Source organism: Molossus molossus, unplaced genomic scaffold (assembly GCF_014108415.1).
Source record: "Molossus molossus isolate mMolMol1 unplaced genomic scaffold, mMolMol1.p scaffold_m16_p_8, whole genome shotgun sequence".
NCBI classification, from domain to species: domain Eukaryota; kingdom Metazoa; phylum Chordata; class Mammalia; order Chiroptera; family Molossidae; genus Molossus; species Molossus molossus.
Window position 1 is genome coordinate 68,056,960 of NW_023425402.1, and position 24,877 is coordinate 68,081,836.

At 37.5% G+C, this 24,877-nt stretch overlaps 1 protein-coding gene across 9 annotated transcripts in view; it reads right to left on the reverse strand.

The window, feature by feature from the left end:
- Positions 1 to 24,877, reverse strand: part of CDK19 (cyclin dependent kinase 19) — a 157,300-nt gene that overhangs the window by 131,271 nt on the left and 1,152 nt on the right. Inside the window, exons 1-3 of one of the 9 annotated variants that reach the window (XM_036248021.1) lie at positions 24,408 to 24,426; positions 20,588 to 20,652; positions 9,211 to 9,299 (exon numbers count right to left, since the gene is read on the reverse strand). In XM_036248021.1, coding sequence (XP_036103914.1) covers positions 9,211 to 9,222 — 12 coding nt within the window. In that variant the 5' untranslated portion in view covers positions 9,223 to 9,299; positions 20,588 to 20,652; positions 24,408 to 24,426. Of the gene's footprint in view, positions 1 to 9,210; positions 9,300 to 20,513; positions 20,653 to 24,407; positions 24,430 to 24,877 lie in introns of those variants that run through there. The other 8 variants (XM_036248025.1, XM_036248022.1, XM_036248023.1 and 5 more) reach the window with 8 other exon arrangements.

Genomic DNA, 24,877 nt, shown 5'->3' on the forward strand with positions numbered 1-24,877 from the left:
ATGAATGGTACCTACAGCTCAAGATACATTCTTTCTTAGGACCAAAGAGTATTGGGAATATAAGAGGAAAAAATTCGACCTGGAAGTGGACAAAGGCAGAGGAAAAAAGGGAAAAATAGAACTGTAAAGATATTCTAATGCCAAGATTTAATTTAAGTCTGACAATAATGTTGAAATGAGCAAGGTACTACATATGCTGAACAGTATGGGGGAAATCTACTTTGTTCCAATATTATAAAATAAATATAGGCATGAATCTTGAAAAGCTTTTTTAGAACACATTCATGTAAAAATTAAGGATTTAGCCCTGGCCAGTTTGGCTCAGCGGTTAGAGCGTCAGCCTGCGGTCCAGAGAGACCCGGGTTCGGTTCCCGCTAAGGGCACATACTTCGGTTGCAGTTTGTCCCCGGCCCTGGTTGGTCGTGCGGGTGGCAGCCACTCGATGTGTCCCTTCACGTCGATGTTTCTCGCTCTCTCTCCCTTCCTCTCTCTCCCTCCCACTCTATCTGTACAAAAAATGGAAAAATGTCCTCGGTTGAGGATTAAAAAAAATAAAAATAAAAAATTAAGGATTTAACCAGGTGAAATATTTAGATCTCAATTTCATCTCATTCTTTTCTGATGATAGGAGTAAAAGATTATAAAATGCACCTTGTATGTAAGAAAAGAAATTACACTAGCTCTTAAATTTAAAAGAGGAGGGCAGGTTATTTTTATGTAATATTTGAAAATCCTTCAAAATATCATCAAATAATTAGAAAAGAAGGAACAAAGCATTGTCTTAAAACATGATGGTATGTCACAAAAGAAACATAGTATTATTAAAATTGGCCCCAAAGGCAGGTGGTTTGAGTTCAACTCCAGCTAAATCACTTAATAGCTTTGTGACGTCAGGCATGTCTCTTAACCTCCAGTACAACCAGAGTGTTTCAAGGACTTTACCATCTCAAATTTATACTGAATATCAAATAAAATAAGGTATTAAAAATAATAGAATGTTATATTTTGCAAAAATGTAAACCACTGCATTTGACTTAAATTAACAACTTGAAAGTTAACTAAAAAACAGAGGGAATATCCCTGGCCAGTTTGGCTCAGAGGTGAGAGCAACAGCCCTCAGACCAAAGAGTCACAGGTTCGATTCCAGTCAAGGGCACACACCTTGATTGTGGTTCAATCGATGTGTCTTTCTCACATCGATGTCTTTCTTTCTTTCTTTCTTTCTTTCTTTCTTTCTCTCTCTCTCTCTCTCTCTCTCTCTCTCTCTCTTTCTCTCTCTCTCTCTCTCTCTCTCTCTCTTTCTTTCCTCTCCCCTCCCTCCTTCCTACTCTGTCTGAAAATAAATGGAAAAATATCCTCGGGTGAGGATTAAGAAGAAATAGAGGGAATACAGAGTGCCAAGCTAAGAAATTTGGGTTGCTGTGTAGGAAAGAAAGCCCAAAGAAGCAAAAGAAAACAGCAGAGCTTACCAAAAGAGCCTCGAGTAGTCGTCAGGGCTAAATGACAGCCAGAAGGTCAGTTCCCAAGAGATGTTTTTATGGTATTACTAACTTACCAACTTGCTCAGCACTATCTGCCTCAAATGTTTCTTCTCTTCATTCCCAAAACAACCTTATAGGTCGCACACTCGTCTACGGCAGTGCTTGTAACATTCTAAGCTAAGATCTGAGATACAGTAACTATTTGTATATTGCATATATTTCTAAAAACAAAGACATAAGATCCCACCCAATAAATCAATAGTGGTAGCAAAGGCCTACATAGAATGTATGATGCCCCCGACAGTTTTAACAACTCTACAGGTATTAATGCATTTGATCTTCACAACTCTGAGATAGGTATTATTATCCTCATTTTACAAATGAAGAAACTGAGACACAGGAAGCTTAAGAAACCTGCAAACACCAGTCAGGGCACATATAAGAATAAACCAATGAATGCATAAATAAGTGGAACAAGATATCGATGTTTTTCTCTCTTCCTTAAAAAAAAAAATCAATAAATTTTTCTAAAATTTAAAAAAGAAACTTGCTTAATGCACAAAGCCAGAGGTGGCAGATCTGCAATTCAAACCCAGACTATCTACTCTCTACTTCTACAGCCACACTTTTAGTCACCATATCATCTATTTTATGGAATTAAAAACACACAAACCAGGCACTTATCTATATGTAAGAAACCAAATTATAAATGATCTTAAGTGTTCAATCACACTATATATACTTTTTTTCTTTAGCATTTGCAATGTCATATGGGAAAATTCAAATGCAGGTGATTGTTGTACAAAATGTTTTTCTCAATATATAATAATTAGAATACCTCAGATCAGTAACTACATCCAGTAAAAGGTTAGTAAATATAGTAATAGTAATAGTAATAGTAATAGTAATAGTAATAGTAATAGTAATAGAGTTTAAACAAGAAAGTAACTCTAGGGGGAAAAAAGGAATTTAATGCTATGATTACTGTCCTTATCCAGACCTCTCAAACCTCAAGAGAAACCCTGGCCGGTTTGGCTCAGCGGTTGGAGCGTCGACCTGCAGTACAGAGAGACCCGGGTTCGGTTCCCACTAAGGGCACGTACCTCGGTTGCAGTTTGTTCCCGGCCCTGGTTGGTCGTGCGGGTGGCAGCCACTCGATGTGTCCCTTCACATCAATGTTCCTCTCTTCCTCTCTCTCCCTCCCACTCTATCTGAACAAAAAATGGAAAAATGTCCTTGGGTGAGGATAAAAAAAAAAAACCTCAAGAGAAATGTATTGCTATGACAGCACATATATACTCAGGCAGCTCTTTGGGGGTGGGGGGAGGGGATCATGAAAGGATGTAACATAAAACCAAACATAGTGCCATGAAATGGAGGCACAAGGCATTTTAGTTAGAATTAAAAAAGTCTCAACAGTGAGGATTTGGTTGGTACATTCAGTAAAAAGAACAATAAAAAAAGAGTTTAGCCCTGGCCGGTTTGGCTCCACAGTTGGAGCTTCGGCCCAAGGACTGGGGAGTCCCAGTACGGTTCCCGCTGGGGGATGTACCTCAGTTGCAGTTTGTCCCTGGTCCCAGTTGGGGTTGTGTGGGTGGCAGCCACTCGATGTGTCTCTCTCACGTCAATGTTTCTCTCTCTCTCTCTCTCAAAAAAAAAAAAGGAGTGTAAAATGTCCTTCTATGAAAATATTTTAATATTCAGAAATTTTTATCTTTTTGGAAGTTCATGTTTACTCTTATTTGAAAGCAAGAGAGGTTAGTATTAGTGACCTAAGTCTTTTTCACCCAAGAAAGAATGTCTGTCCTACAACCCCCAGCTATTAACAATCTTTTAGGTCCCTGGATACTAAGGATCCTTCACTGTGTCCCAGAACTCAGTCTATGCCAATATGGACAGCATTATTGTAAAATTAACACAGAACAGAGGTTTCAGGATGTGAATTCTATATCCCTATTCCTAATGGCTAGAGTTACACATCAAAACAGAAGCAACTTCTCAAAAGCAGATGCTATCCTTAAAGGGAGAAACAATTAGGAAAAGAAAAGGGCATGATATAATAGCCCTTATCTATCAAAACAGAATTAAATTACTTTTACCCTCCCCTTCTAAAAACAAGGATAAAGGATACACTTTCCACTCTGGCATTACACAGTTGGTAAACTATTTTTCCTTTTTATGTAATCTCAAATGAGCCCACAATTTGGTCCCAGCATCCGGGAAATCAACTCAACTACCATCCTGGCCTTTTCTCTGGGGTATCCTTCACTCCACTCATCCAAGTAGTCACTGAATCCCACCTTTCTCCTAAATACTCCTTGAACTTTCCTTCCCAGCCTTCCTCCTTTTCTACTCCCACAGCTACCACTAAGAAACAGGTCCTCATCATTTCTCACCTGGACCTCTCTAACAGCCTTCCTGCTTCCATTCTCATCCTCCTCTTGTCCTCTCTACCATCCACACTGCTGCAAAACTGATCATAACATTCCCCTCTATGAAGCTACACAGTGGTTATTTCTAGTTAGCAGTGGTTATTTCTAGTGAATGCCTACATTTTTGTATTACTTGTTTGCATTTCACAAGCATGTGTTCCTTTTACAGTGAGAAAACATTTTTTACTATTTCCATTTTGCGAAGTATTAGACTCCATGCCATTTGGAATATATTACTCCACTTCTCCATCAGGTTAAAGGCCAAATTCTTTAGCCAGGCAAGCAATGATCATACTCTGCCTTTCTCAAACATATTTCCAACCTCCACCCTAAGTACTTACTCTAGCCATTCTGAATTATTTGCTGTGCATTTCTTTATATCATAATTTTATACATTTTTGTTCCCCTGTATAGAATAGAGATGTGAAAATAATATTGGGTCTGTTCCTAATAATCAACCTGCCCCCACTAATTGTTACAGTAAGTCATTAATCTAAGAAGAATAAAGAATAAATATACCCCCTTTTTTTTTTTCAAATTATGAGAAAGTTTATTTAGAAAATTACAAAGGTAGTAGAAGTGAGCCACCTGGGCTGCACAGGCCCTAGGAAACAAGTTATAGAAGCAAAAGAAGTACCCTTAGAGCTCAGGAGAAAGGCAAAGGTAATGTGCCTGGAGGAAAGAAAAGGGGAAAGGGAAAGACACAAGAGTCCTCCTGAGAGAGAGAGAGCACCAATATACCTCATCTTGCAGCATGCTATTCCTAGCAGTAGCCTACAGTAGCCTACAGCATGCTATTCCTAGCAGTAGCCTACAGTAGCCTACAGTGCCACCAACAAACTAATTTTTTTCCTTCTAATCAAGAAAACTGATGTTTTTAAAAGGATAAAAGAAGATGATGCTTTACATCCACAGCCTAAGAGATGAAATGAGAGGAGACATAATACGAAGTGCTAAATTTGGGTAGAGGATGGGAGAGTAGAGAAAAATAGGGCAAGGACCCTGGATATATTTGCAGCACAACTTTTCACAGAGTAGAATAGCTTTATCTGAAGTGTTATGAATTTTTGTATCAAGTAAAAGCATTATCAAGTTAACTGAAAATAGCAGGAATATCTATATTACTTTACCCCCTTTTGGCATAAAAATCCAAAACTTGACCACTTTTATAAAGCACATAATTAGTTTTACCTTCCTTTAGTTTCTTCTATGTAACAAGAACAATCCACTGTAAATAAGAGACTGTATGCAACTTAATGAGATCTTTTCTTTTGATTATAAATTACACATAATTCTCTTTCATATCATATAAAATACAGAAACATAACCCAGATTTTAAAAACTACAAACAAAACACATTAAAAAAAATCAATATTTTCCCTTCGTTGATTGTGTAATTGGGTCAAATGAAATCAGCAAATAGCGTTACCCAATACAGATTTCTACCTAAAGAAATAATTTCTTTTTAAATATAGGAAAAGAGGGATGGGGATAAATGCAGTTCAATAGGTTATCATGATTGAGAAGCAAATCTAAGACTTTCATACTTTTTTGCACTACATTATAATCTTGGTTCTATTAAAAAGAACAAAATTATAATGTTCTTAGCTGTAATAATGATATTGTGGCTATGCAAGAGAATATATTTATTTTTAGGAGATACACGTTGAAATACTAAAGGGTATAGTGCCATGATGACTGCAAGTTACTTTCGAGTAGTTCATAAAAATATATATGTATATACAAATACATTTACACAAAAATCAAAGGTAGCAATCTGTTAATTATTTAATCTGGATCTAGGACAGAAAAATACTATCCATGCTAAATCCAGCCGCACCTGTTCTTGTAAATAAACTTTCACTGGGACACTGCCATGCCCATTTATTCACCTGTTGCCTATGGCTGCTTTCTCACTATAACCACAGAATTATGAGTAGTTGTGACAGAGACCACATGACCTTCAAAACCTAAAATATTTACTGGTCTTTTACAGAAATACAGAAAATATCTGGCCCTTTACAGAAAAAAATTTTTTGCTAACTCCTGATCTAGACAGTAGATATATAGGTGATCATAGGACTAAGTCTATAAACTTTACGTATGTTTGAAACGATTTATAATCAAAAGTTGGAAATACATACAATTTTATAAATGAATCTTTTGACTTCTTAAGAATACATACAGAAACTTCCGGTCAAGATGGCGGTGTAGGTAAACGTAGTACTCGCCTCCTCCCACAACCACATCAAAATTACAACTAAACTACGGAACAAACATCCTTCAGAACCGCCTGAAATCAAGCTGAATGAAAGTCCTATAACTACAAAATTAAAGAAGAAGCCACATCGAGACTGGGAGGAGGGGAGGAGGCAAGGACAGGGTGGTCCCACACCCATGTGTGGCAAATAAAAATCAGGAGGGCACCTCGGCTGTGAAGGTCCTCTCCAAGCAGTAAGGGATCCCCCTCCCCCACCAGGCGCCCAGCTCAGGGTTCCAGTGCCAGGAAGAGAAGTCCCCATGACTTCTTAGCTGCAAAAACCAGCGGGAACTGAGGCTGAGGGAGGCTGAGGCTACTAGAGCCCCAGGCAGCTCCTCTTAATGGGTCCGTGCACGGACTTACTCAGGGTTGCTCCCTCTGAGCTCTAGCACAGAGGGGAGGCAGCTTGAAAGGCACCAGAGACATACAGGGAAGAACTGAGTTGTTTAGCATTGGGGTGAGAGCTGGAAAGGCAGCTTTCTCCTGGACAGACATACTGGTGGAGACCTTTGTTCCTTTGGTGAGCCCTTCCCCCACAAGACCAGCAGAAAGGCGCCTTTATCTGGGACTCCAGCAACTTGGCTCACACTATTTGCCCGTCCTGGTGATTCCCTGAAGCCCTGCCCCATCCAACTTTTGGGCCCACCCAAGCTGTTTCCAGGGGCTTTACAATAGGGTTGGCCTGTTTTGGCTTCTGCTTCAGATTTTCCTAAATTCTCTCAAAAAAACAGCATCTTACAGCATCAGTGAGCCCCATACCTCTCGCTAAGTGGCCCTAGGCCTGGCACTAGTAGCAGCCAGCATTGGTTCACAGCCAGGCTTTGCCTGGGCATCTCCATACCCAGCACAAGAAGCAGCCATTGGCAGATCACTTTATAGCTTATGCCTGGTGGCCCTGGGTAGAACACAGGCAATGACTGACCTTGCGCCAAAGTCAGCAAACCCAGTGGACAGCTTCAGACCATGATGAAGCACCACCACCCATCCACCTCTATAAGTAATGGACTCAGTGGGTACCAGAGCCCTGCTGAAATAAGTCCAACTCTGTGTGGTGGGCCCCTGCACAACTGATCCTCCAAGGTAGTCAGAGGTTGGTGGTTAGTGGGCACAGCCAGTCCTTGCAGCTGATCAGCCTGAATAAAACCCTCCCATTGATATGCCAACAGCAATGAAGACTCAACTGTAACAGAAGGGTATAAGGTCCACATGAGGGGTACACCTCGAGGGCCTAGCTGGGTGATCAGGGAGGCTGTGCCACTGGACCCTACAGGACACCTACTACAACAGGCCACCCTACGAAGCCTAGGCGACATAGCAACTCTACCTAATACATAGAAACAAACACAGGGAGGCAGCCAAAATGAGGAGACAAAGAAACAGGTCCCAAATGAAAGAACAGAACAAAACTCCAGGAAAAGAACTAAACGAAATGGAGATAAGCAATCTAACAGATGCAGAGTTCAAAACACTGCTTATAAGGATGCTCAATAAACTTAGTGAGAATTTCAAGGAACTTTGTGAGGACCTCAAGAGCATAATAAAGGACGCATCAGAAATGAAGGATGCACTGACAGAAATAAATAATAATCTACAGGGAATCAATAGTAGAGTAGGTGAAGCCAAGCAAACCATTGATTTGGAATACAAGGAAGCAAAAAACACCCAATCAGAACAGCAAAAAGAAAAAAGAATGCAAAAAAAGGAGGACAGGGTAAGGAGCCTGTGGGACTTCAAGCATACCAACATTTTCATCATGGGAGTGCCAGAAGGAGAAGAGAGCAAGAAATTGAAAACCTTTTTGAAAAAATAATGACAGAAAACTTCCCTAACTTGGTGAAGGAAACAGACATACAAGTCCAGGAAGCACAGAGAGTCCCAAACAAAATGGACCCAAAGAGGTCCACATCATCATTAAAGACAAAGAGAATCTTAAAAGCAGCAAGAGAAAAGCAGGTAGTAACCTACAACAGAGCTCCAATAAAGCTGTCAGCCGATTTCTCTAAAAAAACATTGTAGGCTAGAAGGCATTGGCAAGAAATATTTAAAGTGATGAAAAACAAGGACCTACAACCAAGATTATTCTATCCTGCAAAGCAATCATTTAGAATAGATGGCCATATAAAGAGTTTCCCAGATAAGAAAAAGCTAAAGGAGTTCATCACCACCAAACCAGTATTATATGAAATATTGACAGGTCTTCTTCAAGAAGAAAAAGATAACAAAAATATGAACAATATAATGGCAATAAATACATATCTATCAACAATTGAATCTACAAACAAAATGAGCAAGCAGAACAGAAACAGACTCATAGATACAGAGAACTTTTTGTTGGTTGCCAGATGGGAGGGGGGGTTGGGTGAAAAAGATGAAGGGATTAAAAAGTACAAATTGGTTGTTAGACTGACGAAACTCAAAGGGAAGTGGGGAGGTGGGGTGGAAAGAGAGAAACCAAAGAACTTATATGCATATATGCATAACCAATGGACACAGACAGTGGTGTGGGGAGGGGGGAGAGGGGGGGAAAGGAGGGACATCTGTAATACATTCAACAATAAAGATAAGTTTAAAAAGAAAAACAAAACAAAGAATACAGATAGAGAAACAGATCATTGAAAGAGAGCTTGGACACAATCATAATAATGATATACTAAAAAGTTATCATGCAGTTTTTAGTGCAAAAGGAACAATTTTTTAAGACAGAAATTTGGTGTCTTAAACACTCTTACCCTAATAGGAATTTATCCTATAGAGAAATACAAAAGTGTAAAAAGACTAATAGTAATAGCAGTGTTTATTATCTGCCAGACACTGATTGCAAGCACTTAACATGTTATGTAATCCTCACAACAACCCTATCAGGTAAGTATTACTATTATTCACATTTCACAGATGAGGAAACTATGACACAGAATTAATTTGTCCAAGTCACACAGCTAATAAGTGGTGTAGCTGAGATATAAATCCAGATAATACAACTTCAAAGCCCCATCTTTTTTTGTGTAGAAAAACAATTTATTCTATTATAAGCACTTACACAGTTAGTCATGTTGAATAAAAAGCCTGCTGGTGAAACAGGTAACCCAAAACAGAGATGGTAATAAACTAGTGGTCCAGGACTAACTCCTAAAATAAAAAAAAATTTTTTAAAGCAACTCTTATCCAGGATTAATTTAATTTTAAAAACAAATACAAGCTATCGATTCACTCTTCTCAACTTAACTGAACAGTCTACCTGTGGCATAACTTTCAGGTAAAAACGTACATCTTTACAACTTGGTGATCCCAAGTTTTTTGTGTTCTTTTTTTAAACCATTTCAGCCCTGGCTGGTTAGGCTATGGGTTAGAGCATAAGCCTGTGGACCAAAGGGTTACAGGTTCGATTCCCAGTCAAGGGCATGTACCTGGGTTGCAGGTTCCATCACCCACCCCACTTGAAGTTGTACAGCCAGTGGATGTGTCTCTCTCACACAGATGTCTCTCTCTCTCTCTCGTCCCCTCCCCTCCCCTCCCCTCCCCTCCCCTCCCCCTACCATCCCTCCCTCCTACTCTAAAAATCAGTGGGAAAATATCCTCAGGTGAGGATTAACAACAACAAAAAACATTTCACAGAAAAAAAAAAATAATATGACAACAGCTCAAGAAATACACTGACAAGCAAAAATATATGGGGAAAGAGGAACATATAGTTTTGACTTAATTCACAAAATTGAGAGAAAGCTGGTCTACCAAGGAAAATGTGCATCCTGGAAAATCAGGTGTGAAGGTTTCAGAGTAGAAATTTATATGACCTGAATCTCCCCAAATTCCTCAGTAAAAATGACATCTTGCAGCACTTATGGCTCAGACACCTATTTCACTTGGCTTTATTTCCTTACTTAACTTCTAGTTTTTACTTAAATGAGTCTGAAAAATGTAGGAATATAGCATAAGAAGAAAAATAAAATAACTACACATAATATTCCCCTTTCAGTGGCTACTTTAGATCTTTGTTACTAGAAAATTCCTAAAGAAAATGTAAATGTAAGTCTGTGGCTCAAAGTCCAATCTTAACTGCCATTCAACACTGCCTACTGAATAAAGGGCAAAGGAAACGAATGCAAAATATCTAAAAGATGAATACAAACAGCCAATACACAAATGAAGACATTCAACCTCCCTGGTAATAAAATAATATAATAAAAATAAAGGCAAAATACTATCTATCAGTTTAGATAAACAGACAAAAAGCTAATGTCGGCAAGGGTAAGAAGAAAGAGGCAGCACTGTGTCCTTCTGGTAGAAGTTGGCTCAACCTATTTGAAGAAAAGAATGTGGCAGTATGTTCCCAAATTTAAAATGGGCATATGTTATGATCCAATAATTGTAAGAATTTATTCTAAAGAGATAGATAGCCCTGGCCAAGTAGCTCAGTTGGTGAGAATGTCACCTGCATATGCTAAGGTTGGGTTTGACCCCCAGTCAGGGCACATACAAGAATCAACCAATAATGCATAAATAAGTGAAATAACAAATCGATATCTCCCTGTCTCTCAAAGCAATAAATAAATTTAAAAATAAAATGTAAGCCCTGGCTGGTTTGGTTCAGCAGTTAGAGCGTTGGCCTGAGGACCAAACAGTCATGGGTTCGTTTCCTGGTCAAAGGCATGTACCAGAAAAATATGTAGAAAACACATACCACACCATTTATAATGTTCATCTATAAATTATTTAACTTCATTTTGCTAATCTTTAGTTTTTCCAGCTTTTATATATAACTGACATATAACACTGTATAAGTTTAAGGTGTACAATGTTATGATTTCTGTATATATTGTAAAATGATCACAAGGTTTGTTAACACATCCATCAACTTATGTGTGCTTATCTTTATTTTCTAATTTTTCTTATAACTTATAAGAAAAATTTATATTTTCTTTATATAAGAAAAATTTATAATAAGAAAAATTTTTAATTAAAAAATAAGGTTCTACTCTTTCATCTGTTTTATTTTGAAGGCATAAGATAAAATAGCCCATCACGGGACCCATTTTTCCTACCTAATAACATAAACTTTTTTACAATAATTATTCTATCTTCCTATTGAACCAGATAATGTTAATCTTCATTCTCAAAACTAAGGTGCTATATTTTTTACTTTTTCAATACCTACATTTTTTACTTGCTAATTTAATCTTCAGGGAAATTTATCACGGAAACCCCCTTATATATTTGAAGAATAGGTGAAGCAATATTTTGCTAGGGACTTTTATACATCATGATTTAATTACTCCTCACAGCAACCACATAAGATAGTAATTTATAATCATACAAATTTTACAGGTAGAGAAATTGAGGTTCAGAGATATTACTTTACCAAAATCCCATAGCTAGAGAGTATTAGCCCAGCTATGTAATAAGGGTTTCCAATTCCAAGGTTTTCTTACATCACAGCTGTGTTTTTCATATATACTGAAAAATCAGAAGTAAAAACCCCTCTCTGAAAAAGGAAAATTTATCTATTTCTTTAAGACTGAGTAAGATTTACTTAAGTCATTTGGAGCCAGTCCTGCCAGTATGGCTCAGTGGTTGAGCGTCGACGCAGGCACCAGAAGGTTGCCAGTTCAATACCTGTTCAGGACACATGCCCAGGTTGTGGGCCCAGTCCCCAGTAGGAGGCATACAGGAGGTGGCCAATCGATGTTCTCTCATTAATGTTTCTCTCTCTCTCCCCCTCTCCTTTCCCCTCTCTCTAAAATCAATACAGGAAAAAATAAAAAATAATAAATCATTTGGACCCAAAAGTACTTTGTTTATTCAAATACCTTTGTGATAAAAAATGTCTTTCAGATAAAAGTACTAAATTTACAAACTTAATAAACTAAACAAAGAAACATACTTAGCTGGCCTACAGTAAAAAAGTCACGCGTAAAATTTAATATGACTAAGTTCTATTCTCTTGTAAGTACCAAATTACTGTTGTCCTACATTTGTATAAAAAGATAAGGACTCCCATAATGGCATGTGAATTTACTTAAAAGCCCATCTTTATCCATCTAAATGTTAAACCTTTATATTTATACAAACCTGAAGGTCTATAAAATTTGTTTTGGTTAATTATGGAAAGTTTCAAACAAAGAAAAAAATAAACAAATGGAACTACATCAAACTAAAAAGTTTCTGCACAGCAAAAGAAACCATCGACAAGCCCTGGCCAGTTTGGCTCAGTGGTTAGAGTGTGAGCCAAAGAGTCCTGGGTTTGATTCCCAGTCAAGGGCACATACCTGGGTTGCAGGTTCAATCCACAGTCCCAGTTGGGGTCATGTGGGAGGCAACCAATCAATATGTCTCTCTCACATCAATGTCTCTCTGTTTCTTTCTCTTTCTCTCTCTCTCTTTCTTCTTCCCCTCTCTCTCTCTCTCTCTCTTCCTTGCTCCCTCCCTCCCTCCCTTCCACTCTATCTAGAAATAAATGGAAAAATATCTTCAGGTAAGGATTAATAAATAAATAAAATTCAATTAAAGTAAAAAGAGAAGTCATCAACAAATGAAAAAAGAAACCATTGTATAGGAGAACATATTTGCCAATGATACATCTGATAAGGGGCTAATTTCCAAAATATATAAAGAACTCATACAATTGGCCTGGCCGGTGTGGCTCCGTGGTTAGAGTGACAGCCCATGCAACAAAGAGCCAAGGGTTTGATTCCTGGTAAAGGGCACGTACCTGGGTTGCAGGTCAATCCTGGGCCCTGGTCAAGGTATATGCGGGAAGCAACCAATCTATGTGTCTCTCTCACATCATTGTTCCTCTCTCTCTCTCTCTCTCTCTCTCTCTCTCTCTCTCTCTCTCTCTCTCTGTCTCTTTCTCCACCTCCCTTCCACTCTCTGCAAAAAAAATCAATGGAAAAAATATCCTTGGGTGAGGATTAATAAGAAAGGAAGTTTATAAGGAAGAGAAAATACATTTACAGTAATTACTGAAAAAAATAAATAAGTAAAAAATAAACCTCGGCCACAAAAGAAAATGAAATCTTACTATTTGTGACATGATGGACCTAGAAGTGAAATGCTAAGTGAAATAAGTCAGAGAAAGTCAAATACTGTATTATTTTACTTATATGTGGAATCTAAAGAACAAAATAACAAACTGATGATTGCCAGAGGGCAGAGAGGTTGGCAGACTGGGTAAAAAGGTGAAGGGATTAAGTTCAAACTGGTAGTTACAAAACAGTCACAAGGATGTAAAGTTCAGCATAGGGAATATAGTCAATAATATTATAATAACTATGTATGGTGTCAGGTGGGTACTTGCATTATTGGGGGATCGATCACTTAGTAGTTTATATAATAATGTTCTAACCATTATACTGTACACTTGAAACTAACATAAAATATTAAATATAGCCCTGGCCGATTTGGCTCAGCGGTAAGAGCATCCACCTGCGGTCCGGAGAGACCCGGGTTTGGTTCCCCTAAGGGCATGTACCTCGGTTGCAGTTTGTCCCCGGCCCTGGTTGGTCGTGCAGGTGGCAGCCACTTGATGTGTCCCTTTCACATCGATGTTTCCCTCTCTCTCTCTCTTTTTCTCTCTCTCCCTCCCACTCTATCTGTGCAAAAAATGGAAAAATGTCCTCGGGTGAGGATTAAAATATATATATATATATTAAATATAAACTATAATTGGAAAATAAATTTTTGTAAAGAAACCATGCTTTAAAAAAGAGAAAAACAATCTGCATATAAGTGGACCCATGTAATTCAAAGCTGTGCTTGTTCAAGGATCAACTGTATATTATAAACAGAGGGGGTCCCAAATTTGCAGCCAGCATAGTGCCAGACAGAAAGTAAAATTCAGTAAGTTATTATATTGATTTTAATTCCCTACACAGGTATAAAACAAATATAATTTCTCTATCAGTGAAAACAAAAAAAAATGTTTCCATTATCTTAGTCTAGTACTCAGATTATAAGACAAATATTAAGAGAGAAAAGCTACGCCCTGGCCAGTTTGGCTCAGCGGTTGGAGCGTCGGCCTGCGGACCAGAGTCCCGGGTTCAGTTCCCATTAAGGGCACATAGCAAAAAAAAAAAAAGAGAGAGACAGAAAAGCTAAAAACAACACATGGTACATACAAAATAATTATTAAACAACTGTTTATAATGGTGAAACATTAGAAACAACCTAAATATTCATAGGGAATTTATTTTATTGTATTTTATTTTTACATATCCTCAAGATTTTTTTTTATCCTCACCCAAGGACATTTTTTATTTTTTGTTCAGAAAGAGTTCTATTCCTGGTCAGGGCACATGCCCTGATTGCAGGTTTCATCCTTGGTAGGGGGTGTGCAGGAGGCAGATGGATGTTTCTCTCTCTCTCTCTCTCTCCCTCTAACGTCTTCTCTCTCTAAAAGTCAATTTTAAAATCTTTAAAAAAAAAAAAGCCAGATAATATATTTTGTTGTTAATCCTCACCTGAGGATAGTTATTTCATTGATTTTGAGAGAGACTGGTAGGGAGAGAGGGAGGGAAGGAGGGGGGGTAGAGAGAGAGAGAGAGAGAAACATTGATGTGAAAGAGACACATCAATTGATTGCCTCCCGCATGACTCTAACCGGGGCCAGGGATCCAACCTGCAACCTAGGTATGTGCTCTTGACCAGGAATCAAATCCTCAACCCTTTGGTCCTCGGGCTGATGTTCTAACTGCTGAGCCAAACTGGCCAGAGCGATTTTTTTCTCTAAAACCTGTATTTGTTAGACAGATTGGTGAACTTTTAGAATGCATGGATAAAGTGAAAAATCTTATGAGATTGCAAAAGCAAGCAAGCTTCCAATAAAAATAAAAATAAATTTCCCATGACCAACAACAAATATCAGAAGACATAAAGCAATAGTTTTGGGTTCCAAGAAAAAAATAATTCCAAATATTGAATTCTATATTCAGCCAAATTATCAATCAAGTATAAGGACAAAATACATTATCAGAAATGCAAGATCTCAGAAAATCTACACATCCTATAACAAAAAGCTACTCAAAAAGATATCCTCAACTAAACAAAGAAGGAATCCAGCAAAAACCACATATGGATATTAAGAAATACTATTAGCTGAGTACAACCCAGAAGACTTGAAGAAAGAACAAAATAAATTAAGAAGATCCAATAGGCCTTAAAACCTAGATATCAAGAAGCACTTATTTAATATGCAAGATTACACTTCCTTTTCTGAGTCTCAGTACACTAATTCATTCAGCAATAAATAAATTTTATACTCAAAATATTTTAAGACAGTTGAATGGTTTCCAATGTTCACTTTTTAATTTTATTTCTTTTAATTGATTTTTTAGAGAGAAAGGAAGGAAGAATGAGAGAGAGATGGAAACATCGATGAGAGAGAACATTGACTGGCCGCCCCCTGCATGCTCCCCACTAGGGATTGGGCCCACAACCTGGGCATGTGTCCTGATCGGGAATCGAACCAGCGACCTCCAGTGCACAGGTCAATGATCAACCACTGAGCCACACCAGCTGGGCTCCAATGTCCACTTTTTAGAACCAACCCATAAACAAAAAAGCAATGAATAAACCAGAAGCTATAAAAATTATACTTTAAAAATCGGGAAACAGAGCAAAAAGAGTAAGAGAAATCTGTTACTTAACATTCATATCAGGAAGATCACATGTAATTTCTTGATAAATCAAGAAAAAGAAATTTAAGTTTATAATTCAAAGTCATAAAGTATTCACCATAAAAAGTTTTTAAAAAACGGTAATAGTCGCCCTGGCCGGTTTGGCTCAGCAGTTAGAGTGTCGGCCTGCGGTCCGAGAGACCCGGGTTCGATTCCCGCTAAGGGCACGTACCTCGGTTGCAGTTTGTCCCCGGCCCTGGTTGGTCGTGCGGGTGGCAGCCACTCGATGTGGCCCTTTCACATCGATGTTTCTCTCTTCCTCTCTCTCCCTCCCACTCTATCTGAACAAAAAATGGAAAAATGTCCTCAGGAGAGGATTAAAAAAAAAACGGTAATAGTGCCCTGGCCGGTTTGGCTCAGTGGTTGGAGTGTCAGCCTGTGGACCAGAGAGTCCCGGGTTCGGTTTCCACTAGGGACACATACCAAAAAAGAGGCCCTGGCCAGTGTGGCTCAGCAGTTAGAGCGTCGGCCTATGGTTGAGAGACCTGGATTCGGTTCCTGCTAAGGACACGTATCTCGGTTGCAGTTTGTCCCCGGCCCTGGTTGGGTCGTGCGGGTGGCAACCACTCAATGTGTCCCTTTTTCTGAGTCACATCAATGTTTCTCTCTCTCTCTTCCTCTCTCTACCTCCCACTCTATCTGACCAAAAAAAAAAAAAAAAAACTATCCTCGGGTGAGGAGAAAAAAAAAGGGTAATAAATTTCAAGGTTGAGATAGGAAAAGGGAAAACAGGAGTAGTGAGATTTCACAAAATTGTTCAGCTTTTCTAATGGAAAATCAACAGAAAACTGCCTAAAGTGGATAAATCAAGAAACAGAGACCTGGCCGGTTTGGCTCAGCGGTTAGAGCATCTGCCTGCGGTCCGGAGAGACCCGGGTTCGGTTCCCGCTAAGGGCATGTACCTCAGTTGCAGTTTGTCCCCGGCCCTGGTTGGTCATGTGGGTGGCAGCCACTTGATGTGTCCCTTTCACATCGATGTTTCCCCCTCTCTCTCTCTTCCTCTCTCTCTCTCCCACTCTGTGTGTACAAAAAATGGAAAAATGTCCTCGGGTGAGGATAAAAAAAAAAAAAGAAACAGAATTATATGTATATTTTAAAGCTACAATGGTAAGCACCAGCAAAACTTTAAACAGAAACAGTTAACATTAGTTTCCTCTGAGAAGTGAAGGGGGCTTGAGGGGGAACAGTAAGAAGACTTTTCCTTTTATGTACAATTGTACTGTTGGAGTTTGGTTTTTTTTTCAGTCCTCACCGGACAACACTTTTGCATATCTTCAGATAGAGCGGGAGGGAGAGAGGGGGGAAGAGAGAGAGAGAAACATTGAAGTGAGAGAGACGCATTGACTGGTTGTCACCCATACGACCCCAACCTGGGCTGAGGACAAACTGCAACCAAGGTACCTGCCCTTAAAGGGAACTGAACCTGGGACTCTGGTCCGTGGGCCGACTGTCTAACCGCTCTGCCAAACCGGCCAGGGTTGAAGTGTTTTTTTAATCATATGCAACTATTATTTGACAAAATTTAATAGCATAAAAATATTTCTACTTTGATACAACCATACTATAAAAATAAAAAATTTTCTGAGAAATTAGTTAATATAACTCTGGTTTTCTAAGTTACACAAGCTCACATTACATATAAGATGGGGCAAAAGTAGGTTTACACTTAAGCGTATGGAAAATGCAATAATAAATAATAATACAAGAATAAACTCTGTGTTTTGTGTACTCACAACTGTAAACCTACTTTTTTTCCTTTTAATCCTCACCCAAGAATATTTTTCCATTGATTTCCAGAGAGAGAGGGAAGAAGAGAGAGAGAGAGAAACATCAGTGTGAAAGACAGACATCGATCAGCTGCCTCCGGTAGGATCCCAACCAGGGCCAGGGATCAAACCCACAACCCAGGTATGTGCACTTGACTAGAATCAAACATGAAACCCTTTGGTCCTCAGGCTGACACTCTACCCACTGAGCCAAACTGGCCAAGGCTGTAAATCTACTTTTGCCCCACACTGGTAACTTTTCAGAAGGGAAGTCAATATTTTTTTAATTTGCACCAAGATTCAAAACAATAGGATTTACTCTTAAAATGAAACTATAATAATTGCATTGCATAATGGAAAGGGGAAGAGGAAACTAACTTTTGTCAAAAGTAAGATATTTTGTGCCTCAAACTGCTTGGTACTTTTATGGGTAAGTTTATTTAACAATCATAAAAAAAAATGTAACTTTCCTACAGAAAGAGGCAATTAACCCACCTAAAGGCCAAATTTTTCCAACAGCCATGGACTTACCTTTCTGACCAAATGTAAATATCTACAAATATCTGCAAAACAGTTTGCCATGACAGGTTTTGGTCTGTGATCACAGAACAAAACAAGGGTAGCTGGCCTACTTGGTTATTAAAGCCATCTCCTAATCACACTCAGCTTGGTAACTGAGATCATCAACCACAAAGACTCAATGAAATAATACTGTTTAAATAGAAAATACACAACAGGCTTAAAGTCTCGGGGGGGGAGGGGGGGTCCTTTAGAAAGACTTCATATATTATAAATTCAAACATTTTAAAAGAATAGCAGGTTTTTATTTCTCTTTGATCCATCACTGACTTCTGGATAAGAACTCAAACCCTCAATAAAAACTACTGCTGCACATTTGCATCCTGAATTACATCCTGTCATCTCTCTTGAGACTCTCTTTTATCCTGCACAATGCATGCTCAAAACAGCTATTACAGGAACTTTTGGGACTATAAGCTATTTATAAATGGTCAAAAATTTTTAAATAGCTTTGTGAACTACCTCTTTATGTTTCTAGACCAAAAAAAACTACCTGTTTTTAAAGATATATTCATGCTAGTATTTCAAAATATTTAAAAGCTCTGGGTCTATTTTTTTCATCAATTTGTTTAGTTCATTATATTCCACAAATAAGTGAGATCATGTGATATTTGTCTTTCTCTGCCTGGCTTGTTTTGCTTAGCTTATAGAAGTGGAGCATAGACTGACAAACTTCAGAAGGGGGGTGGGGAGAGATGAACCACAGAACTTATATGCATGTATGCATAACCAATGAACATGGACAACAAAGCTGGGGATGGAGGGGGGGTGATGGAGAGGAGAGTGTCAATGGAGGAAAAAGGAGAAACATCTGTAGCAAAAATAATTTTAAAATAAATAAGTAAATGTTCTTTGAAAAACAAGTGTCTTATTTCTTTGTTTTGGAATCTAAAAGCAACATTAACATTTACAGTCATGACATGATAAGGAACAAGTTGATCTTTCAAAACACATTAACCAAAACAACAAACAAACAAAAAACATATTATCCACTCTAACTCTATTCACCACCAAGAAAATTTCAAATTCTAATGTATTGCCTAAATCTTCTATGTTGATGCTTAACTTTCACTGCACTACTTGAGCATGTTGCAAAGCTAATACACAATTTAACATCACTTGGTAATTTTTTTATCCAGAATAGCCAGTTCAAAAATATAGTACGCTAATGTAAAAATTCTTAATTCATCAAAAAGAGTCCCATAGGTCTACTTTTTTCCTATCTAAAACTCAGAGACAGGCCTTTCCCACGCTGCTAAACTAGTAACTTGCACTTCCTATAGCAAACTAATGACTTAGAACTCATTTTTATGTATTAATAATTATTTTTAAAGCCATAACATTTCTCCCTGGCCAGTTTGGCTCAGCTGTAGAGCATCAGCCCTCGGACCAATGAGGTTCAATTTCGGTCAAGGGCACGTACTTTGGTTGCGGTTCATCCCCAGCCCTGGTCAGGGTCGCGCAGGAGGCAGCCCGTTGATGTGTCCCTCTCACATCGATATTTCTCTCTCTCCCTCCCTCCCATTCTATCTGAAGATAAATAGAAAGGTGTCTGAGTGAGGATTAAAAACATTTTTTTTTTAATTAAATGAATAGCCCTGGCCAGTTTGGCTGAGCGGTTAGAGCATCGCCCTGCGGTCCAGAGAGACCCAGGTTCGGTTCCCCCTAAGGCACGTACCTCGGTTGCAGTTTGTCCCCAGCCCTAGTTGGGTCGTGCAGGAGGCAGCCACTCGATGTGTCTGTCCCTTTCACATCGATGTTTCTCTCTCTCTCTCTCTCCCTCCACTCTATCTGAACAAAAAAAAAATTAAATGAATAAAGCCATAGCATTTCTCTTCCTTATCTCTGCTCCATTTCCAGACTTAAAGTTTTATATTTCATACAGCACTATATTAACAAATCATTTCAAGCCATTACTTCCAAAGGTAAGCAGCTTCTAGGAATTTAATTTACAGCAATACCATTACACACAAAATACTGTACCTACTAGGATATTCACTGCAGCGTTAGTACTAGCAAAAGACTGGAGAGGGCCTAACTGTCCATCAGAAGGGATAAATGCAATGGAATACAATGAAACTACTAAGAGGAACTAGGCATCTTAGTACATAAGATACGTAATAATTTTCAAGTTATAGTTAAGGTTAAAAAATACAGAGAAAAAAATGTACTGCCATTTATCATTAAACACATAGCCCCCAAGAAAATCTCTCTAAAAAGGAAAACCAAGAATAGTTGCTTCAAGAAACGGGAAAGGGTGGCTGGCAACGGGAAGGCTAACATTACATTAAATATCTTTTTATATATACATACTTATTACTTACTAAACGCACATTCTTTTTTGTTTTTACAAAATACTTTTTTGTAAAAGTAATCAAATATTCTTGATTCCACTCACAAATTGAATTTTTCAGTTCCAATATTGGTTTGCTTTATCAAACTATTTCAGCCTCAAAAGTCCACCTATAATTTGAAAAAGAAAGACATAACCATCTTTCTGATTTCATTTGCTCACACCATCATTTATACATTTTTATTAAAAGGTCACTCCATGGATTTAAGAATTCTAATGTGTTGCTAAACCATTCATTCCAAAAACTCTAAACACTAATCATGTCTCCTGAGCCATATGTGGCTATTGGACAGCACAGATGCATTTTCATCATTGCAGAAAGTTCTACTGGACATCACTGCACTAATCTATGGGTTGGCAAACTACAGCCTGCCGGGCCAAATCCAGCCCACCACCTGTTTTTGTAAATAAAGTTCTATTTACAAAACATTCTAATTTGTATTTGTTTATATATTCTGTTGATACCTTGGCATTACAACAGTTCAAGTAATTGCAACATGGAAGGTATGGCCCATAAAGCCTAAAATACGTAATATCTGCCTCTACAGAACCACTGCTTGATTTCATTAAAAAGAACATGTATTTCCTTTGGGCCCCAAAAATAAAGTTTTGAAGGCTTGCATTGCACAAATGAAGAACCAATTAAACATAAACCAATGTCTACTTGATTTACTAAGTGCTAAAGATATTTCAGTTTTTAACATATATCCATGATATCAAAAAAGTCCTAAAATGTTTGAATACTGACATTTTCTAAGCATCTCTATAAAATAGATAGTAAAAGCACAGAAGATAACTAGTCTAGATATTTTAAAAGAGCTGGCCTAAAAGACAAAAATATGCCTAATAATTCAAAAAAGTTACCTATGTTCCTAATCAATCTATTAAAAGAAATGTTTCAACTGTCTTGAAAAGCACTATATAATTTCTTAGAAAAAAATTACACTAGACCTAGTTAGCACTACAGAAATATTTACATTTAACCACTTATCTTATGCAACATCACTATATTTCAGGCTTTCAAAACTATTACTAAAAGTATCAGTGAAGCCCAATTTAGTGCAATTTTTTTTATTTAAAAAAGTGATTGTGCATTACATGCCCAACCCTGTACAAAGCACTGGGAATAGAATGATGATGATCACATTTGTAGCTATGTGTGACAGAATCCATAGGCCAGCATGCCTACTTTTAAAAAACATCCCTCGCCCTAGCCAGTTTGGCTCAGCGGTTAGAGCGTCGACCTGCGGTCCGGAGAGACCCGGGTTCGGTTCCCGCTAAGGGCATGTACCTCAGTTGTAGTTTGTCCCCAGCCCTGGTTGGGTCGTGTGGGTGGCAACCACTCGATGTGTCCCTTTCACGTTGATGTTTCTCTCTCTCTTCCCCTCCCACTCTATCTGAACAAAATATCAAAAAATGTCCTCGGGTGAGGACTAAAAAATAAAAATAAAATAAAATAAAATAAAAATAAAAAAGGAAAAATAAAATAAAATAAATAAAAAACGTCCCTCACGTGATTATTTTCCCTTTTCCATATTTTTTGGTACAGATGTATCCTTTGCATAGAATAAGTTTATACAATAAGATTGTCAAAACTGAAGGCCTTTTTTGTTTTGTTTTTCCTACCGTGGTATTAGGATGGAAAACATATTAGAAATGCAATAACTCAGAGTCAAGAGATCTGGATTTCAGGTTTGTCTTTGCTGTGAGACTGTGGGCATGACAATGAACTTTTTAAAGCTTTGGGTTTCTCATTTATAAAAAGAGGAAATTAGACTAGATGATCCAAAACTCTTGAAAGCTCTAAAATCTATGATCACACTGATATATATTTAATCTTCAAGTCTCCAAATAATGCAAATACAAGAACCTATTTAACTACCAACCAAATGTGAAAAAACCATCAAAAACAGGCAAACACTACTGCCTCTATTACTTACTACATTTATTTGTGAAAGATTTCATAGCATACATTAAGACATATAGTTACCAACTACTCATCTGAAACCCTAAAACAAAACTGAAACTCAGTAAGACATATCTGTCAGTCATTTCACTTTCAATCACTAAGTATCTTTCAATATCATCTCCAAAAAGGAGCACTCTTTTATTGGAGTGGCTCAAAAGACTAAATGAATGTCTGCAAAGTTGAATAGTAGTATTGTTGGGTACAAATTTCAGACATAACACTATCCTATGGAATCATGTTTGTCTGAACCTCTTACTGACAAAGAACTTAACAATATTCCTTTATCAATCAAAACAAAAAGTGTTTCAAACTTGAGAAACATGGTCTCGAGATTTGTAACTATAAAATACTGTTATGTGTGACTTTTTACTAATGTTGAAAGAAAAAATATATTACAAATTCTTCTCATACTAAAAAATCTAGACATATTCTGAAATTGTTTCTCTTCAAGAATAACATTTACGCCTGATTTTTAAAAAACAAAGATAGTTGGGTCAAAAGAATCTCTTCTTCCTTCAAAACAAAAAGATGGAACAAATAACATTTAAATGTGAAAAACCCAGATGTAAATCTTGCATTTTTCCAGTCTCTTCTAAATTTAAGTAGTATAATTAATAGAGTCTAAGTTAAAATTATATATTTCAAAGGAAATAACATTATAAGGTTTTGTAAATTGTAATATTAAACTCTAAGTAGAGGCTTTTCTAATGATGTTTTATGTTGCATTAGTTCTTTCAGTGTTTCTTCTAAAGACTTGAACAATTTCTTGGTTATATGGTATACTACAGTATATATACACTAGAATAATTTTCCTTTAAGGAACCCATGAGATTTTTCTTCCTAAAATAGAATTATACATTTAGTTAACCAAAATAAATTCTGGAAAGAGCTAAACTGTAATTTACCATGATCAGAGTGTAAAATCCTTTACTATGAAAATCCATATCACAGTTTAGAACCATCACTAAACTTTTTTTTTTTCTTTTAAATTGCTGCTATCAATGAACATCAAACTAATCCTGCTACAACCCACAAAAGATGTGGGTATTTAGCTCAAATCTCAACTAGACCCTTGGTCCAAGAAAAAATCCTTTACTTTGATTTTTCTTACATGTAACATAGTGATTAAAAACTAATATTTTCAGCCCTGGCTGGTTTGGCTCAGCGGTTAGATCATCGGCCTGTGGTCCGGAGAGACCTGGGTTCGGTTCCCGCTAAGGGCATGTACCTTGGTTGCAGTTTGTCCCCGGCCCTGGTTGGGTCGTGTGGGTGGCAGCCACTCGATGTGTCCCTTTCACATCGATGTTTCTCTCTCTCTCTTCCTCCCACTCTATTTCAACAAAATGTTGAATAATGTCCTCTGGTGAGAATTTTAAAAAAAAAAAAACAACTAATATTTTCAGATCCTGAAAGTTTTCTTTAAAGCATAACAGTTTGGAGATAAACAAACTGATCTTTTACTAAAGAATCTTTATTAATCCTAGTCAAATAAATTTCACTCAAGAAGGAAGTGTATTCGGATCAAGAACTTTATTAGAGGGGAAAATATTTTAAAAGAACAAATAGAAGCAGGAATTAAATTATCTGGTTTTTGTTGTAGCCCATGCTATTAAAACCGTTCAGAAGCAGAATTTTAAACTTTTCTCAAAAGTTGTCTGCTATTTAACAAAAAAATAAATTCAAAATACATTTTTAAAGTTCCAGATCAAGTATATTACAAAGTTAGCATGAGGAGTATGAAAAACAGCACATCTGATTTGTTTTGTAACGTCAATGTCTCATTAGGACAATTAAATGTGTTTTTTCCAAATCTATCTAAGATTCTCACAGGAACAACAGTATAACAAGTAGAGTGGATAATCCAAAAACAAAATACAAGTTAATTATAGTACTCACATTCCAAGATATTCATTCAAGGACACCTGGCAATTAACTAGAAGAATTATGAAAAATAGTTTACAAACAACTGAATACTATGGGGCCTGTTCAGTGTTAATAGGAAAAATTATTTACGATTGTATAGTACCTTGTATCACATTTTGTGATAAAGCAATTTATAAAGTGTGCTTTTTATTTCTCTGTATGAAATTGGCACACACTACCTACTTTGGTCCTAGAGTTCATACATCAACCACTTCAATTACAACACGGTGCGCAAAACGATAAAAGCAGCACTTCAAACTTACTGATGTCATTGTCACTGACATTCAGTTCATTCAGAAATGTTCCGCTAAGATACTAAACACTCTCTTCCATGTAGTTTGCCCACCTTTAAGACTGAGGGACAGGCAGATGTTCCTAGGCTCCCTCACTCTGGGGGAGGGAAATTCTGCCAGGATGGGCAACCAGGTAACAAGTGGTTTAAA